This window comes from Cajanus cajan, chromosome 4, assembly GCF_000230855.2.
Source record: "Cajanus cajan strain Asha chromosome 4, NIPB_CcT2T_4, whole genome shotgun sequence".
Lineage (NCBI taxonomy): Eukaryota > Viridiplantae > Streptophyta > Magnoliopsida > Fabales > Fabaceae > Cajanus > Cajanus cajan.
Genome location: NC_138520.1, coordinates 17,791,843 through 17,807,046, shown reverse-complemented (window position 1 = coordinate 17,807,046; position 15,204 = coordinate 17,791,843). Strand labels below are relative to the sequence as shown.

Here is a 15,204-nt window from a genome sequence, read left to right as displayed (position 1 = left end):
ACTGAATAGACAAATAATGCATCTGGAATGGCCCGTACTGAAACCAGAACGGCGCGTTCCAGATTAACAATTTACAACACAAAAGATTTTAGCAGAACGGTGTTGAGCTTGGGAGAGCTTAAAAGAGTTTTGATGATCACAACATGAGAACAACAACTTGGAGCACAAAAACAAAGTCAAAGAAGTTTCAAGAAAATGCTATGAGTTGGAGCTATGTAATAGAACTTAGGATATAAATTGTTGTGAATATGTTTCTATAGTTTTGTGTGCTTAGTATGCTGTGTGCATAAGAAAATCTATATCTAAAACAAGTAGAGAGTATATGATGATGAGTTAAAAATATTGAAAAGTTATTTTGAGTCTTAAAATGAAGTTTTAAGAACTGACTCAAAATAACCGATTATTGTTAAATATAATCGATATTTCAGCAGATAGGCTAAGTGGAATGCCTTGCTGTAATAATCGATTATTTGCCAAAATAATCGATTATTTCAGGAACAACTCTCTGGAATAATCGATTATCCAGCAAAATAATAGATTATATTGTTCTTGGTTGATTTCCAGAAAACCTAGAGAACAAAATAATCGATTATTCTTTAAAATAATCGATTATCTGTGTCTGAAACTTTTATAAATAGTTTGTGTTGAGCTTAGGAGAGCTGAAAAAGAGTTTTGATGATCACAACAGTCGGAGACAACAAGTGTGCAACAACAACATTGAACACAAAAACAAAGTCAAGGAAGTTCAAGAAAAATGCTTTGAAGTATAGCTATGTAATAGTGTTTAGGAAATAAAGTGTTAAAAGAGTTGTTATATTTGTGCTTGTGTGTGTGCTTTGTGCATTAAGCAAATCTTGTCTAAAAACAAGTAGGGAGTAGATGATGATGAGTTGAGAACATTGGAAAATTATTTTGAGACTTAAAATGAAGTTTTAAGAACTAACTCAAAATAATCGATTATTGTTAAATATAATCGATTATTTCAGCAAATGGGCTAAGTGGAATGCCTTGCTGTAATAATCAATTATTTGCCAAAATAATCGATTATTTCAGAAACAACTCTCTGGAATAATCGATTATCCAGCTAAATAATCGATTAAATTGTTCTTGGTTGATTTCCAGAAATCTGAAGAACAAAATAATCGATTATTCTTTAAAATAATCGATTATCTGGGTTTGAACTTTTATAAATAGACTTGAACTATTTTGAAACATAAGACAATTGAGTGAGAACTGATAATCAACTTCTAAAAGCACTTTAGAGAGTCTGTGTGACATCTTGGAAAGGTTTCTTTGTGAAATTCCAAGAAGAAAAACATTTGTGAAAGAACTTGTGAAAATCATCATCATCATCATACTCTTGAAAGAGAAGGACAAAGAATTGTTCAAGAATTCCAGGTGAATTCGTTTCATTTTTGTTTCTTTGTTAATCTTTGTGGAAAATCTTGAGAAGGGTTTCTCAAGTGATTAAGGTTCTTGTAGTGGGATCTACAAGGGGTACTTTCTTGGGGTCAAGAAAGTGATTATCTTTTAGTAGTGAAGTATATGCATGTGTGTTTGCTTGTAAACCTTCTTGCTTAAAGATAGTGGAAAAATCTTAATCAGGTGGTGATTAAGGACTGGATGTAGGTCACATGTGGAGTGGCTGAACCAGTATAAAAGACTTGTGCAATCTTCTTCAACCTTATCTCTTGTTTTGTAATTTCTTGATTGAGTTTTAAGGAAGATAAAATTTGATTAACAAGTGAATGTAATTCTTGATGTTTTAAATCTGTAAATTGAACATTGTTGATGAACCTCATGATGTTGTAATCAAGTTAGCATATTGCATTCATATTATCATAACAAGTCTTGAGAAGTGCTTCAAGTGAGAATTCTATCATAGAAAAGTTTGTAATTGAAAGTGAAGATCCAAAAACTCTGATAAATTTTTAAAGGGTCATTGAATCCAATTCACCCCCCCTCTTGGATTTGGCCATTCTTTTCTAACAGTTTGAACTTTGAGAAACTTCAGACATGAGTTAGAACTGATAATCAATTTGTGAAAAACGTTTTTGTGAGTCTTTGTGACATCTTGGAGAGTTTTCTTTGTGAAATCCAAGAGTGAAAACGTTTTTGAAAAGCTTTGGTAGAAGATCATCATCATCATATTCTTGAAAGGGGAAGATAAAGATTTGTTCAAGAATTCCAGGTGAATTCGTTCCTTTTATTCTTTGTGAATCTTTGTGGAAAATCTTGAGAAGGGTTTCTCAAGTAATAAGGTTTCTTGTAGTGGGTTCTACAAGGGGTGCTTTCTTGGGGTCAAGAAAGTGGTTATCTTTAGTATAGAAGTATATGCATGTGTGTTTGCTTGTAAACCTTCTTGATTAAAGATAGTGGAACAAATCTTAATCAGGTGTTGGTTAAGGACTGGATGTAGGTCACATGTGGAGTGGCTGAACCAGTATAAAAGACTTGTGCAATCTTCTTCAACCTTATCTCTTACTTTAAGTAATTGCTTAATTGAATATTAAAGAAGATAAAACTTGATTAACTAGTGTATGTGAATCTTGATGGTTTAAATCTGTAATTGAACATTATTGTTGAACCTCATTATGTTGTAATCAAGTGAGCACATTGCATTCATATTCTCATAACAAGTCTTTAGGAGGGCTTGTTTGGAAATTCTGTCATAGAAAAGTTTTGATTGAAATTAAGATCCAAAATACTCTGATAAATTTTTAAAGGGTCATTGAATCCAATTCACCCCGCTCTTGGATTGTGCCATTCTTTTCCATCAATTGGTATCAGAGCAAGGTTCTTGAGAGTTATTCATGATTTCAAAAATGGCCAACAACAATCTACCCTATGGTGAGGGTGTGTCCATTCATAGACCTCCTGTTTTCAATGGTGAAAACTATGTCTATTGGAAAATTAGGATGAGAATTTTCATTGAAGCTATTGATATCGCTGTATGGGATGCTATTGAAAATGGACCCTATATCCCTATGAAAAAAGATGATGATGGTGAGCTTAAGGAAAAACATTGGAGTGAGTGGAGTGATGAGGAAAAGAAAAGAGCCCAACATGATAAGAGAGCTAAAAATATCATTACATCTGCATTGTCAATTGATGAATTTTTTAGAATTTCACAATGCTTGTCTGCTAAAGAAATGTGGGACACTTTGCAAGTCACTCATGAAGGAACAAGTGATGTAAAGAGATCAAGAAAGCATACTCTCATAAGATAATATGAGCTGTTTAGAATGCAAAATGGTGAATCTATTTCTGATTTTCAAAAGAGATTTACACACTTGATAAATCACCTTGTTGACCTTGGCAGGAAATTTGAGAAGGAAGAACTGAATTTAAAAGTGCTGCAATGCTTGGACAGATCATGGCAAGCAAAGGTGACAGCCATTGAAGAATCAAAGGATTTGACCTCCTTGACATTAGCTACTCTCTTTGGGAAGTTGAGGGAGCATGAGCAAAAGCTGCACATATTTGATGAACATGAGCAGCAAGATAAGAAAGGTAAAGGAGTGTCATTGAAAGCCTTAAAATCTACCAAAGGAAAAGAGGTGTGTGAAGAAACAAGCTCCGATGATTCCGAAACCGAGAACTTCAATCTGCTGGTAAAGAAGTTCAAAAAGTTCATGAGAAGAAAGAAGAATTCTCCCTTCAAATTCAACAAAAAGACAAACAAGAAAGAGGAAGCAAGCACATCCTCCTTTAATTGCTTTGAATGTGGAAAACCAGGACACATGAAAGCTGAGTGTCCAAATATCTTGAAGAAGCAAGAAAAGGAGAAGAAGTTTAAGAAAAAGGGAAAAGGAAAAAGAGCCTATATTGCTTGGGAAGACAATGACTCAAGCACAACAAGTGAAGAATCTGAAAGTGAGGAGAACAACCTGTGTTTGATGGCTGGAACTGACCATGACACAATTGTAAGTGACTCTGACCTTGAATCAAATCCAGATTATGATCAGCTCCAAGAAGCTTTTGTAAAAATTCATGAAGAGGCTGTCAAATTAGGTGCCTCAAATTTAAAGCTGAAAAACAAGCTGAAGTGGTATGAAAATGCTTTAATTAAAGCTGAACAAGAGCTTGAAGATTTGAAGCATGAGCATGAAAATCTTCAAACTATGTTTAACTTTAGTGAAGCTCACTCCTCAAAAGATGGTTGTGAACATTGAAATTTTTTTGAAAAAGAAAATGTTGATTTAAAATCTACACTTGCAAGGTTCACTAATGGAAATGAAAACTTGAACATTCTTTTGGGAAAACAAAGAAACACTTTTGATAGGAGTGGACTTGGTTTTAACCAAAGTATGAGCATGCCATTTAAGTCAAAGAAAGTATCTTTTGTGAAAAGTCAAAACTTTAGAAAATTCAAAAGCAACTTTTCTAGACAAACAACTTGCTTTTATTGCTGCAAAAGAGGACATACAATTAGGAACTGCTATTCTAAGAAATATGGAGTTCCAAATGGAGAAATGATTTGGGTTGAGAAGAGTCAAAGGCTGAGAACTAACCTACAAGGACCCTCCACATGGGTACCTAAATTTTTCCTCTGAATTTTGTTGTAGGAATGCTTGAGGGCCAAAAATCTACTTTGGTATCTTGATAGTGGCTGCTCAAGGCATATGACTGGGGATCCTTCAAAATTCACAAATCTGAAACTGAAGAATGAAGGGTATGTTACCTATGGTGACAACAATAAGGGAAAAATTCTTGGCCATGGCAATGTTGGTAATCCCTCCTCTCAAACATTGATTGAAAATGTTTTGCTTGTTGATGGCTTGAAACATAATCTACTGAGTATTAGTCAATTGAGTGATAAAGGTTTTAAAATTGAATTTGATGAAACATGTTTCTTGGTATGTGATAAAAAGAGTAAAGAAATCAGATTCATTGGCAAAAGAATTGACAATATATACATGCTTGACTTAGAACACTCTATAACAATGTCAAACACTAAGTGTCTAATAACTCAAGAAGAAAACATATGGCTTTGGCATAGGAGAGCTGCACATATTCACATGGACCATTTGAATAAATTGAGTAGGAAAGAATTAGTAGTTGGTCTACCTAAACTCAAGTTTGGAAAAGACAAACTATGTGATGCTTGTCAAAAGGGCAAGCAAGTGAAGGCTAGCTTTAAAAGCAAAAATCAGATTTCTACATCTAAACCTTTGCAATTAATTCACATGGATTTGTTTGGTCCTTCAAGAACAATGAGCTTAGGCGGAAACTACTATGGCTTAGTAATTGTTGATGACTATTCTAGATACACATGGGTTATGTTTCTTGCAAATAAAAATGATGCTTTTAATGCTTTTAGAAAATTTGTCAAACTTGTTCAAAATGAGAAGTGCTCAAACATCACCTCTATAAGAAGTGACCATGGAGGTGAGTTTCAAAACATGTTATTTCAAAAATTCTGTGAGGAACATGGTATAAACCATAATTTCTCAGCACCTAGGAAACCTCAACAAAATGGGGTTGTTGAGAGAAGGAATAGGTCCTTAGAAGAACTTGCTAGAACAATGTTGAATGAAACAAACTTGCCAAAATACTTTTGGGCTGATGGTGTTAACACTGCTTGTCATGTGTTAAACAAAGTTCTGATTCGGCCCATATTAAAGAAAACACCCTATGAAATCTATAAAGGAAAGAAACCTAATATTTCCTATTTTAGAGTGTTTGGATGTAAGTGCTATGTGCTGAACAATGGAAAAGAGCAACTTGGGAAGTTTGATGCAAAGGCTGATGAAGCAATATTTCTAGGATACTCTACAAATAGTAAGGCTTATAGAATTTATAATAAGAGAACTCTAGTTGTAGAAGAATCTGTCCATGTGGTATTTGATGAGTCAAACAAGCAAGAGACTAGGCAAACTGAAATTGTAAGATTTGAATGAGTTGCTTGATCAATCCCTATTGGAGAATGGACCTAATGAAGTGCCTAAGGAGAGTGAATCACTTGAGAAAACAAAGGAAACATGTGAACAATTGCCTAAGTAATGGAAAACCACAAGAGACTTATCAATGGACAACATAATTGGAAGCATTGGTAAGGGTGTTTCAACTAGGAGTGCAATTAAAAATATTTGCAACACTATGGCATTTGTGTCACAAGTTGAACCTAAGAACATTGATGAAGCACTTAAAGATGAATATTGGTTAATGGCTATGCAAGAGGAACTAAATCAGTTTGAAAGAAATGAAGTGTGGGATTTAGTGCCATTACCAAAAGATCATCCAATTATTGGAACCAAATGGGTTTTCAGAAATAAGCTTGATGAATCTGGAATAATTCTAAGAAATAAGGCAAGACTAGTGGCTAAGGGATATAATCAAGAAGAGGGAATTGACTATGATGAGACTTTTGCCCCTGTAGCAAGGATAGAAGCCATTAGATTACTTCTTGCTTATTCCTCTATAAAGAATTTCAAGCTCTATCAAATGGATGTGAAAAGTGCTTTCCTCAATGGATTTATACAAGAGGAAGTATATGTGGAACAGCCACCTGGCTTTGTGGACTTCAAGAATCCTAATCACGTGTACAAGCTTAAGAAGGCACTCTATGGCTTGAAGCAAGCTCCTAGATCTTGGTATGACAGGCTGAGCAAATTTCTAATTGAGAGTGATTATGAAAGAGGAAAGGTGGATAATACATTGTTTGTCAAGAAATTTAAAAATGATACAATGTATGTACAAATATATGTGGATGATATTGTGTTTGGATCTACAAATATCTCTCTTTGTGAAGAATTTGCAAAAATAATGCAAGGAGAATTTGAAATGTCAATGATGGGAGAGCTTACATTCTTTTTAGGATTGCAAGTTAAACAAATGCATGATGGAATTTTCATAAGTCAAAGCAAGTATTGCAATGAACTTCTGAAAAAGTTTGGTATGGAAGGGTGTAAGGAGGCTGCCACACCAATATCAAACAATTGCAATCTTGACTTAGATGAGAAAGGAATTGCTGTTGATAACTCAAAGTATAGAGGCATTATAGGATCACTCTTGTACTTGACAGCAAGTAGGCCTGACATAATGTTTGTTGTCTGCCTATGTGCTAGATTCCAAGATAATCCTAAAGAATCTCGTATGAAAAGTGTGAAGAGAATCCTTAAGTATTTGAAAGGTACAACTAATGTTGGTTTGTGGTATCCAAAGGGAGTCTCACTAAGTCTGATAGGCTACTCAGATTCAGACTATGCTGGGTGTAGACTAGATAGAAAGAGCACAAGTGGAACTTGTCACTTGCTAGGTAGTGCACTTGTTTCATGGCATAGCAAAAAGCAAGCTTGTGTTGCTTTGAGTACAACTGAGGCTGAATATATAGCTGCTAGAAGTTGTTGTGCTCAAATTCTTTGGATGAAACAACAACTAAGAGATTATGGAGTTGAGTTGAACAAAATTTCTTTGAGGTGTGACAATACTAGTGCAATAAATTTGACCAAGAATCCTGTGTTGCACTCAAGAACAAACCATATTGAGATAAGACACCACTTTTTGAGAGATCATGTTCAAAGGAATGATTGTGTTGTAGAATTTGTGGAAACAAGCAAGCAATTAGCTGATATTTTTACAAAACCTCTACCAAGAGAAAGATTCAACCAATTTAGAATTGAATTAGGAATAATCAATGAATCAAGTTTAAATTGATTATGCTGTGAGAATGGAAGTAAGATATGTGTGGTAGAAAGTATCAGTGACAAATAAGACTTGGTAAAAATTGACAAATGTTAAAATTTCTAAGAAGCAAAACTTCTCTGGAATAATCGATTATCTTAAGATATAATCGATTATCTTAAGTAATTCATGGAAATAATCGATTATCTTGGATAATAATCGATTATCTGGAACATGATGAATTTCAAGAGTCTCTAAAATAATCGATTATTTGGGCAATAATCGATTATCTGGTAAGAAGGAACTCAAGAGTCACTGTAATAATCGATTATCTTGGGTAATAATCGATTATCCGAAGGTTGGAATTTGAGAAGTCACTGGAATAATCAATTATTCTGTAAATAATCGATTATCTGGGTCCTGTTAGGAGTAACTACCCTCTGTAATAATCGATTATCCTTAAAATAATCGATTATCCATATCAGATTTCGTTTTTAAGAGATTTTACTGATGCAAATAATCGATTATTTGCATAAATAATCGATTATCTGGGTTTTCTTTTAAAATTTCCTGAAACGGTTATTTACGCGCCAACCCTTAAAACCACCCATTACCCTTATACCCAGAACGTGCTAGGGCTTCAAAAACACTCTCATTCTCTTATTCTCTCATTCTCTCATTTTCTCCCAAACCCTCAAAACCCTAACCCTCTCAAATCCTCCCAAATCTCTCATCTTCTTCATCTTTCTCAAAAACCCATCCATGGCATCTTCTTCCAAGAGGCCCAAGAAGCTGGAAGTGAGGGGGAGCAAGCGCCCTCTTCCCTCAGAGCAACTGATTTCGAAGTGGTTCGCGGATGAGAAAGCGCAAGAATATTACTTCGAGTGGTACGCTGGTCGGAGAATCATTCCTCCGAAGACCTTGAAGCTTGAATGGTTCAAGAATGAAGGGTTTAGCTTTCCAACCCTTTTGGAGCATCAGGAGTTGAAGGCGTTCCTGGAGATGGAAGGACCCTACTACCCGGAACTGATCAGGTTATTTCTCTGTTTTGCCACTACTAACGGAGGAGTTATGCAATTAGTGGTGAAGGGCAAACTGATCAAGTTGGACGGACTAACTCTGAAAGTGGCTGCGGGTCTGAGCGGGACAGGAGCAGAGAAACCCCAGCCATTCAACTTTGGAGATTTTGAAGAACTCACAACCTTTCGGGACTGTCAAAGGGTTCCGTCAAACACCAACTATGAGAAATTTTTTGCGGGAGGTATGAAGAAAAACTCTCGTTTAATTTCTTTCATTATTGCCTGGATGTTAAAACCGAGGTTGCACAACCATGCTCAAATGTCTCGGGATGACATTTTGTTAATGCATGTGATTAAGAAGAAAATTAAGATCCAAAATACTCTGATAAATTTTTAAAGGGTCATTGAATCCAATTCACCCCCCTCTTGGATTGTGCCATTCTTTTCTATCAATTGTGCCATTCTTTTCTATCAATCGGTTGTGAACGATTGTATCTGGAAAGCAAGGAGAAAGGAAGACGGTCCAATTCCTTATGCTTTGCTTTTGTCCAAAATCTTTGAGAATGCTGGTGTAGATCTGACAGGTGAAAGAAAGATTGTACTGCACGCATCAAATAAGATTGAGAAATCTTCTTTGCATCACATGGAGATGCTGAAGCAAGAAGATAAGTGGGTTTTTAAAGGAGACATTCCTCCTACCCCGGAGCCAGCTACTGATGAGGATGGTGTTCCTTCTCAAGATGAGGATCAGCCACCACAAGTGGAAGCTGAGCCTAGGGAAGCTGAGCCGGAGTTGAAGCCATTTTCATCATTTGAGCAGATCATGATCAACAAAATGGATGCAATGATGGAGATGTCACGGAGACAAGAATCCATGTTCTCTGGAATTCTTGATAGGTTTGACGAACTAGATCATGAAGTCAGACTCATCAAGACCCAGCTTGGTATTCCGGATGATGAGGAGTGATTTCTATTTTGTTGTTATTTTGTTTAGTTTTTAATTCAAGTTTGGAACAATTTTAAGTTCATTTGGGTTGTAATGATTTTAATTTCTGAACACTTTTATTGCTTTTGATGTTGAACAATTTAAATCTGATGAAATTTGGATTTTATTTTGCTGATTTGGTGGTCTGAATATGGTATCATGTTATGGTGTGCTTGACTGATGCAAAAGTGCTCTGTTTTGTGAGCATATGAATTGCTATTTTGGTTTTGATTGGAATACTCTTTTTTTTTTTTTTATTGTGGTAATGTTTTTCTTGACTTGATTTGGTCTGAACTGTAACTAAATGGTGCACATATGATTGGTTTGGTTTGCTGAATCAAAGCTGAATTTTGGTTATTGCTGGACATATTCTATACATGGCTTATACTTGTTAAACTTGGCTTACTTTGTTTTTGATAATGCCAAAGGGGGAGAAATGGTATTGTGTGTGTACAGTGTTGTTTTGTGCAGGTATTGTGCTTGTGTGTATGTATTGTGCAGGTTGAAATGATTTAAAGGCACAATGGAAGGCACAATGATGTTTTTATCATTGGGTTGATTCAATATGAACCATGGGTTGTCATCATCAAAAAGGGGGAGATTGTTGAGCTTGGGAGAGCTTAAAAGAGTTTTGATGATCACAACATGAGAACAACAACTTGGAGCACAAAAACAAAGTCAAAGAAGTGTCAAGAAAATGCTATGAGTTGGAGCTATGTAATAGAACTTAGGATATAAATTGTTGTGAATATGTTTCTATAGTTTTGTGTGCTTAGTATGCTGTGTGCATAAGAAAATCTATATCTAAAACAAGTAGAGAGTATATGATGATGAGTTAAAAATATTGAAAAGTTATTTTGAGTCTTAAAATGAAGTTTTAAGAACTGACTCAAAATAATCGATTATTGTTAAATATAATCGATTATTTCAGCAGATAGGCTAAGTGGAATGCCTTGCTGTAATAATCGATTATTTGCCAAAATAATCGATTATCCCAGGAACAACTCTCTGGAATAATCGATTATCCAGCAAAATAATCGATTATATTGTTCTTGGTTGATTTCCAGAAAACCTGAAGAACAAAATAATCGATTATTCTTTAAAATAATCAATTATCTGTGTCTGAAACTTTTATAAATAGTTTGAACTTTGAAGAACTTCAGACATGAGTTAGAACTGATAATCAATTTGTGAAAAACGTTTTTGTGAGTCTTTGTGACATCTTGCAGAGTTTTCTTTGTGAAATCCAAGAGTGAAAATGTTTGTGAAAAGCTTTGGCAGAAGATCATCATCATCATATTCTTGAAAGGGGAAGATAAAGATTTGTTCAAGAATTCCAGGTGAATTCGTTCCTTTTATTCTTTGTGAATCTTTGTGGAAAATCTTGAGAAGGGTTTCTCAAGTAATAAGGTTTCTTGTAGTGGGTTCTACAAGAGGTGCTTTCTTGGGGTCAAGAAAGTGGTTATCTTTAGTATAGAAGTATTTGCATGTGTGTTTGCTTGTAAACCTTCTTGATTAAAGATAGTGGAACAAATCTTAATCAGGTGTTGGTTAAGGACTGGATGTAGGTCACATGTGGAGTGGCTGAACCAGTATAAAAGACTTGTGCAATCTTCTTCAACCTTATCTCTTACTTTAAGTAATTGCTTAATTGAATATTAAAGAAGATAAAACTTGATTAACTAGTGTATGTGAATCTTGATGGTTTAAATCTGTAATTGAACATTATTGTTGAACCTCATTATGTTGTAATCAAGTGAGCACATTGCATTCATATTCTCATAACAAGTCTTTAGGAGGGCTTCGTTTGGAAATTCTGTCATAGAAAAGTTTTGATTGAAATTAAGATCCAAAATACTCTGATAAATTTTTAAAGGGTCATTGAATCCAATTCACCCCCCTCTTGGATTGTGCCATTCTTTTCTATCAAACGGGTCGTTCTACAACCAGAACAGCCTGTACTGCTTGCAGAACGGCCCGTTCTGCAAGGAGTACAGCCCGTTCTGGTTGCAGAACGGCCCGTTCTGTAAGCAGTACAGGCCGTTCCCAGATGAACAAACAGAAGCAAGTAAACCAAAAATTTGCGTAGACAAGAAACTAACCTCAAACGTGTAATGTGCAGACACTTAGAGAGTTATAAACGTCCAATGTACACACAAACTCACTGGGAGACTTAGAGAATGAGAGAAAAGGGATTATTAGTTTCCATAAACAAGGAGCGCGGGAATGAAAAATGAAACTTGCATGAATATAGGGCCATATTCACGTCGGGTATGGGGGGTGCTACGTAAATTTACGTCGGATAGTGAGAGCTCCGACGTTAATGAGCTAATTTACGTCGGACCCCCCTTTGTCCGAAGTAAATTAGTTCCCATTATTTACCATTCTGCCACTGCGTTTTTATAACGTCGATGGTTCCTTGTTCCGACGTCATTTAGGTGACGTAAAAGCGTCTTTTTGCACTAGTGAGCATAGGTCTAATAAGCACCTCTTCTATAGAAGCCTCCTCTAGCCTCCTAACCATGAACCTAGTTAAAAGCCCAATGGTCTTCAAGTGTGAGCCTCCTTGGATCAACCTTCACCCTTCTTGGTCTTACCTTTTCCAAAGGGATCCTTGGGATTAGATTTCCATCAGTTTTACTTTTATGGTTCTTGCTTTGATTAGTATGATGCTAGGGCTAAAGTTGTTGTTTCTTTGTCTATGGTATTTTGAGAATCAAGTTTTAGACACGAAGTTTATTTCTTTATATTTATTTTCTTTAGGGATTTATAATTGTCTGTTTGTGACAACGATTATGAACTTATTTTTGTCTTATTCTTTAGTTAGTAATTAAAAAGTTTTTATCTAGTTCAAGAGACATGTGAGTCATTTTACATTGCAAATAAAAAAAATTTATTTTAATGTTTTCTAATGAAACGTATTTTTATAATAAATTCATAATAAGCCCATGATATAGCAATTGTTTTATTTTAAAAATGGAAAGTGAGAAGTTAAATTTTTTAGTGAAGAGGATAAAAAGAGACGAAGGGTTTATAGATTTAAGAATGGTGCTAATAAAGAAGGTCATTTAAAGAATGCGTCATGTTGGAATTCGAAATAAGGAGTCACGATTACAATTGTTAAAATACAATGGTGTTTCTTGATATATGAAAAAGAAAGTGAAAATGTGTGATTATAATGACGAAACAAAGAAGTTAGATCTTAAAGAAAGTTTCTAATGAAGAAAATGCTTCAATTACTCATAATATGTAAATTTCTTTGAAATTATGTTTAGAATCCAATAACTTTAAAAATTCTTAACCTAAAATTACTTGTACATAGTAATACTAACTTGAGGTTGATCAACCTCACTTTTAATCTTCCTCTTTAAAGATATATAAGGTCTATCTTACAGAAATCTAGACTAGGACTTTACTTTAAAGACAATATATTTGACACCTGACAAATAAAACAATAATGAAATTAAGGTAAGATTTATTCTTAATTTACTACATACATTTAAGCCAAATGTCGACTTAATTAAGTATCAGATTTCTTTCAAGTGCCCCCAAAGGGCCTTGTCATAACTGCATTAAGAACCGACAAAAAGTCACCACAAACAAAATGTTTCACAATACTTTACAACAATTTTTCAATTATTATTTTTTCTTTACCAACGGTGCTAAATTATTTCAAATAAATAAAATACAAAGTTTCATTCGATAAATTTTTAATTTTCCACCGTTCTCAGTCTTGAAAAAATGGTCTCTTTATACCGAATAACATTGCCCATTTTTCTCCACATCATAGTTTAGTTGGAATAAAAAGATTGGACGCTTATACCTGACTTACTATTTTTATTTGTTTCGTTTGATTACAAAGTAATCACATTTATGAATGAGAGTTTTGATCTTATTGCAATTTGGACTTAATTAAAGTTTGATTCGGAGGACATGATTATGTTATCCTAGTAGATTGGTGTAGTGCTACTTATTCTTTGAATCTCTCATGTTAGATTTGATGAAATTGATTCGTATATTTTTCAGTGAATCGGCCTATGTCATTCACTCATTTAATACAGACCTAAAAAGAATGATATTCTTGTATATTAAATAGACAAGGCTAAGGTATCAAACAAAATTGAATTTCAAATAGAATAGCAACACTATATAAATATAAACCACATTACTTTTTATTTATTACAATATAAGTTATTCGTAGGAAGGTCAAATGCATGAAGGAATTTAATAATTTAATTATCTAAACATGAAATCCATTGAAACAAAAAAGAAATGATCATACTTATGTCTTCAACCTAACTAGTTGTTGTTGTACCAGAATTGCTTTTGAAGGTAATTAATTGTGCTCTTATCAACTTGGAAGGCTTTGGTAAGAACCTCAGTAGAAATAGGTGGAGTAGAATTAAACAAAGCACTACCAATAGTGATAGTTCCTGGACTTTGACTGCTGAGACCAGCAATGGCAAGAGCATTGCCATATCCCACATTTAATTGGAAGTGAATGAGGCCAATTGGAAACACAAACACATCGCCCTTGTTCAGAACTTTGGTAAAGAGACGGTTTCCATCTTGATTGGATGAGACAAATCCAACATATAGAGTTCCCTCAATGACTATAAGGATTTCCGTGCCACGTGGGTGAGTGTGAGGAGCATTTAAGCCCTTGGGTGCAAAATCTATACGAGCCAATGATATACCAAGTGTGTTTAATCCTGGTAGCTGATCAACAAAGACCGGAGTCACTTGTGCACCAAGTGGGTTCGAGGTATTACCAGCCTCCACATGTGTGAAGAAATCTTCTGCTTTCACGAGCTTGGGATCTTTGCAGAATTTCCCGTTCACAAATACTACAAATTAACAAGACAGAGTTTTAATTAGATTTAAAAGACCAATTATAATCATTCTCATGATGATGTAAATGTGAAAGAAATAAACTAAACTAAGAATTGGCATTGCAAGACTCATGAGGAATCAATGTCTGTGCATACCAGCATTCTTGGTGTCATTTAATGCCACACAAAAATCTTGCAGGGGGCTGGGGTCGTAGGCAAAGGCAACAGAAGATGTCAAAGCCAAGATGGCCACGAGGAAATACACAACTTTCATCTTGCTTCTCAAACTTAATCTTGTAAGATTTTGGGTAAGTAATTGCTTCTGATTGAGAACTGAATTGTTTTGCTGCCTTTATAAGCTTTGCTATTTATAAGGATGAACCGTTGAACTAGTTTCATATATTTATGTTTACCCGCAATTAATTTTTTATTTGGTGATGAACCATTCTTTAGTAATTAACTATACATATATACGTGCTTGATCAAAGTCAAGCAATTTTTTCAACATTAATTACCTCGTCCAACAGAACTTGTACCCACTACGTAGTTTTTTTTTCTATTAATATATTATTTTATAAATGGGAAGCCATTAGCAATCAAATAGCAGTTTAGACTTGGTCCCATTTCTTCAGACTTGAGTTCTCTTTTCCGGACTTGCGTTTTTCTCTATGCATGCATCTTACGGTTTAATGTTTAAACTTGGTCGTCATGGGTAGTTATAGTGAAAATTAAATGGATATTT

The 15,204-nt window shown here is 34.7% G+C and overlaps 1 protein-coding gene across 1 annotated transcript; it reads right to left on the bottom strand.

Annotated features, from left to right (window-relative positions):
• Window positions 1-13,750: 13,750 nt before the first annotated feature.
• Window positions 13,751-14,822, bottom strand: LOC145956747 (germin-like protein subfamily 1 member 7). The gene is made up of 2 exons (XM_083072342.1): window positions 14,619-14,822; window positions 13,751-14,477 (listed from the first exon to the last, which is right to left on the bottom strand). Exons 1-2 carry the CDS (start codon window positions 14,734-14,736, stop codon window positions 13,930-13,932), a joined length of 666 nt encoding a protein of 221 aa, XP_082928468.1. The 5' UTR covers window positions 14,737-14,822; the 3' UTR covers window positions 13,751-13,929.
• Window positions 14,823-15,204: the final 382 nt, after the last annotated feature.

Bases quoted from the DNA above. Each gene is read 5' to 3' on its own strand.
- LOC145956747 (XM_083072342.1), bottom strand. From the start codon at position 14,736: ATGAAAGTTGTGTATTTCCTCGTGGCCATCTTGGCTTTGACATCTTCT. The intron at 14,478-14,618 runs GTATGCACAGAC...GTTAATTTGTAG, and splicing joins AAATGACACCAAGAATGCTG to TATTTGTGAACGGGAAATTC.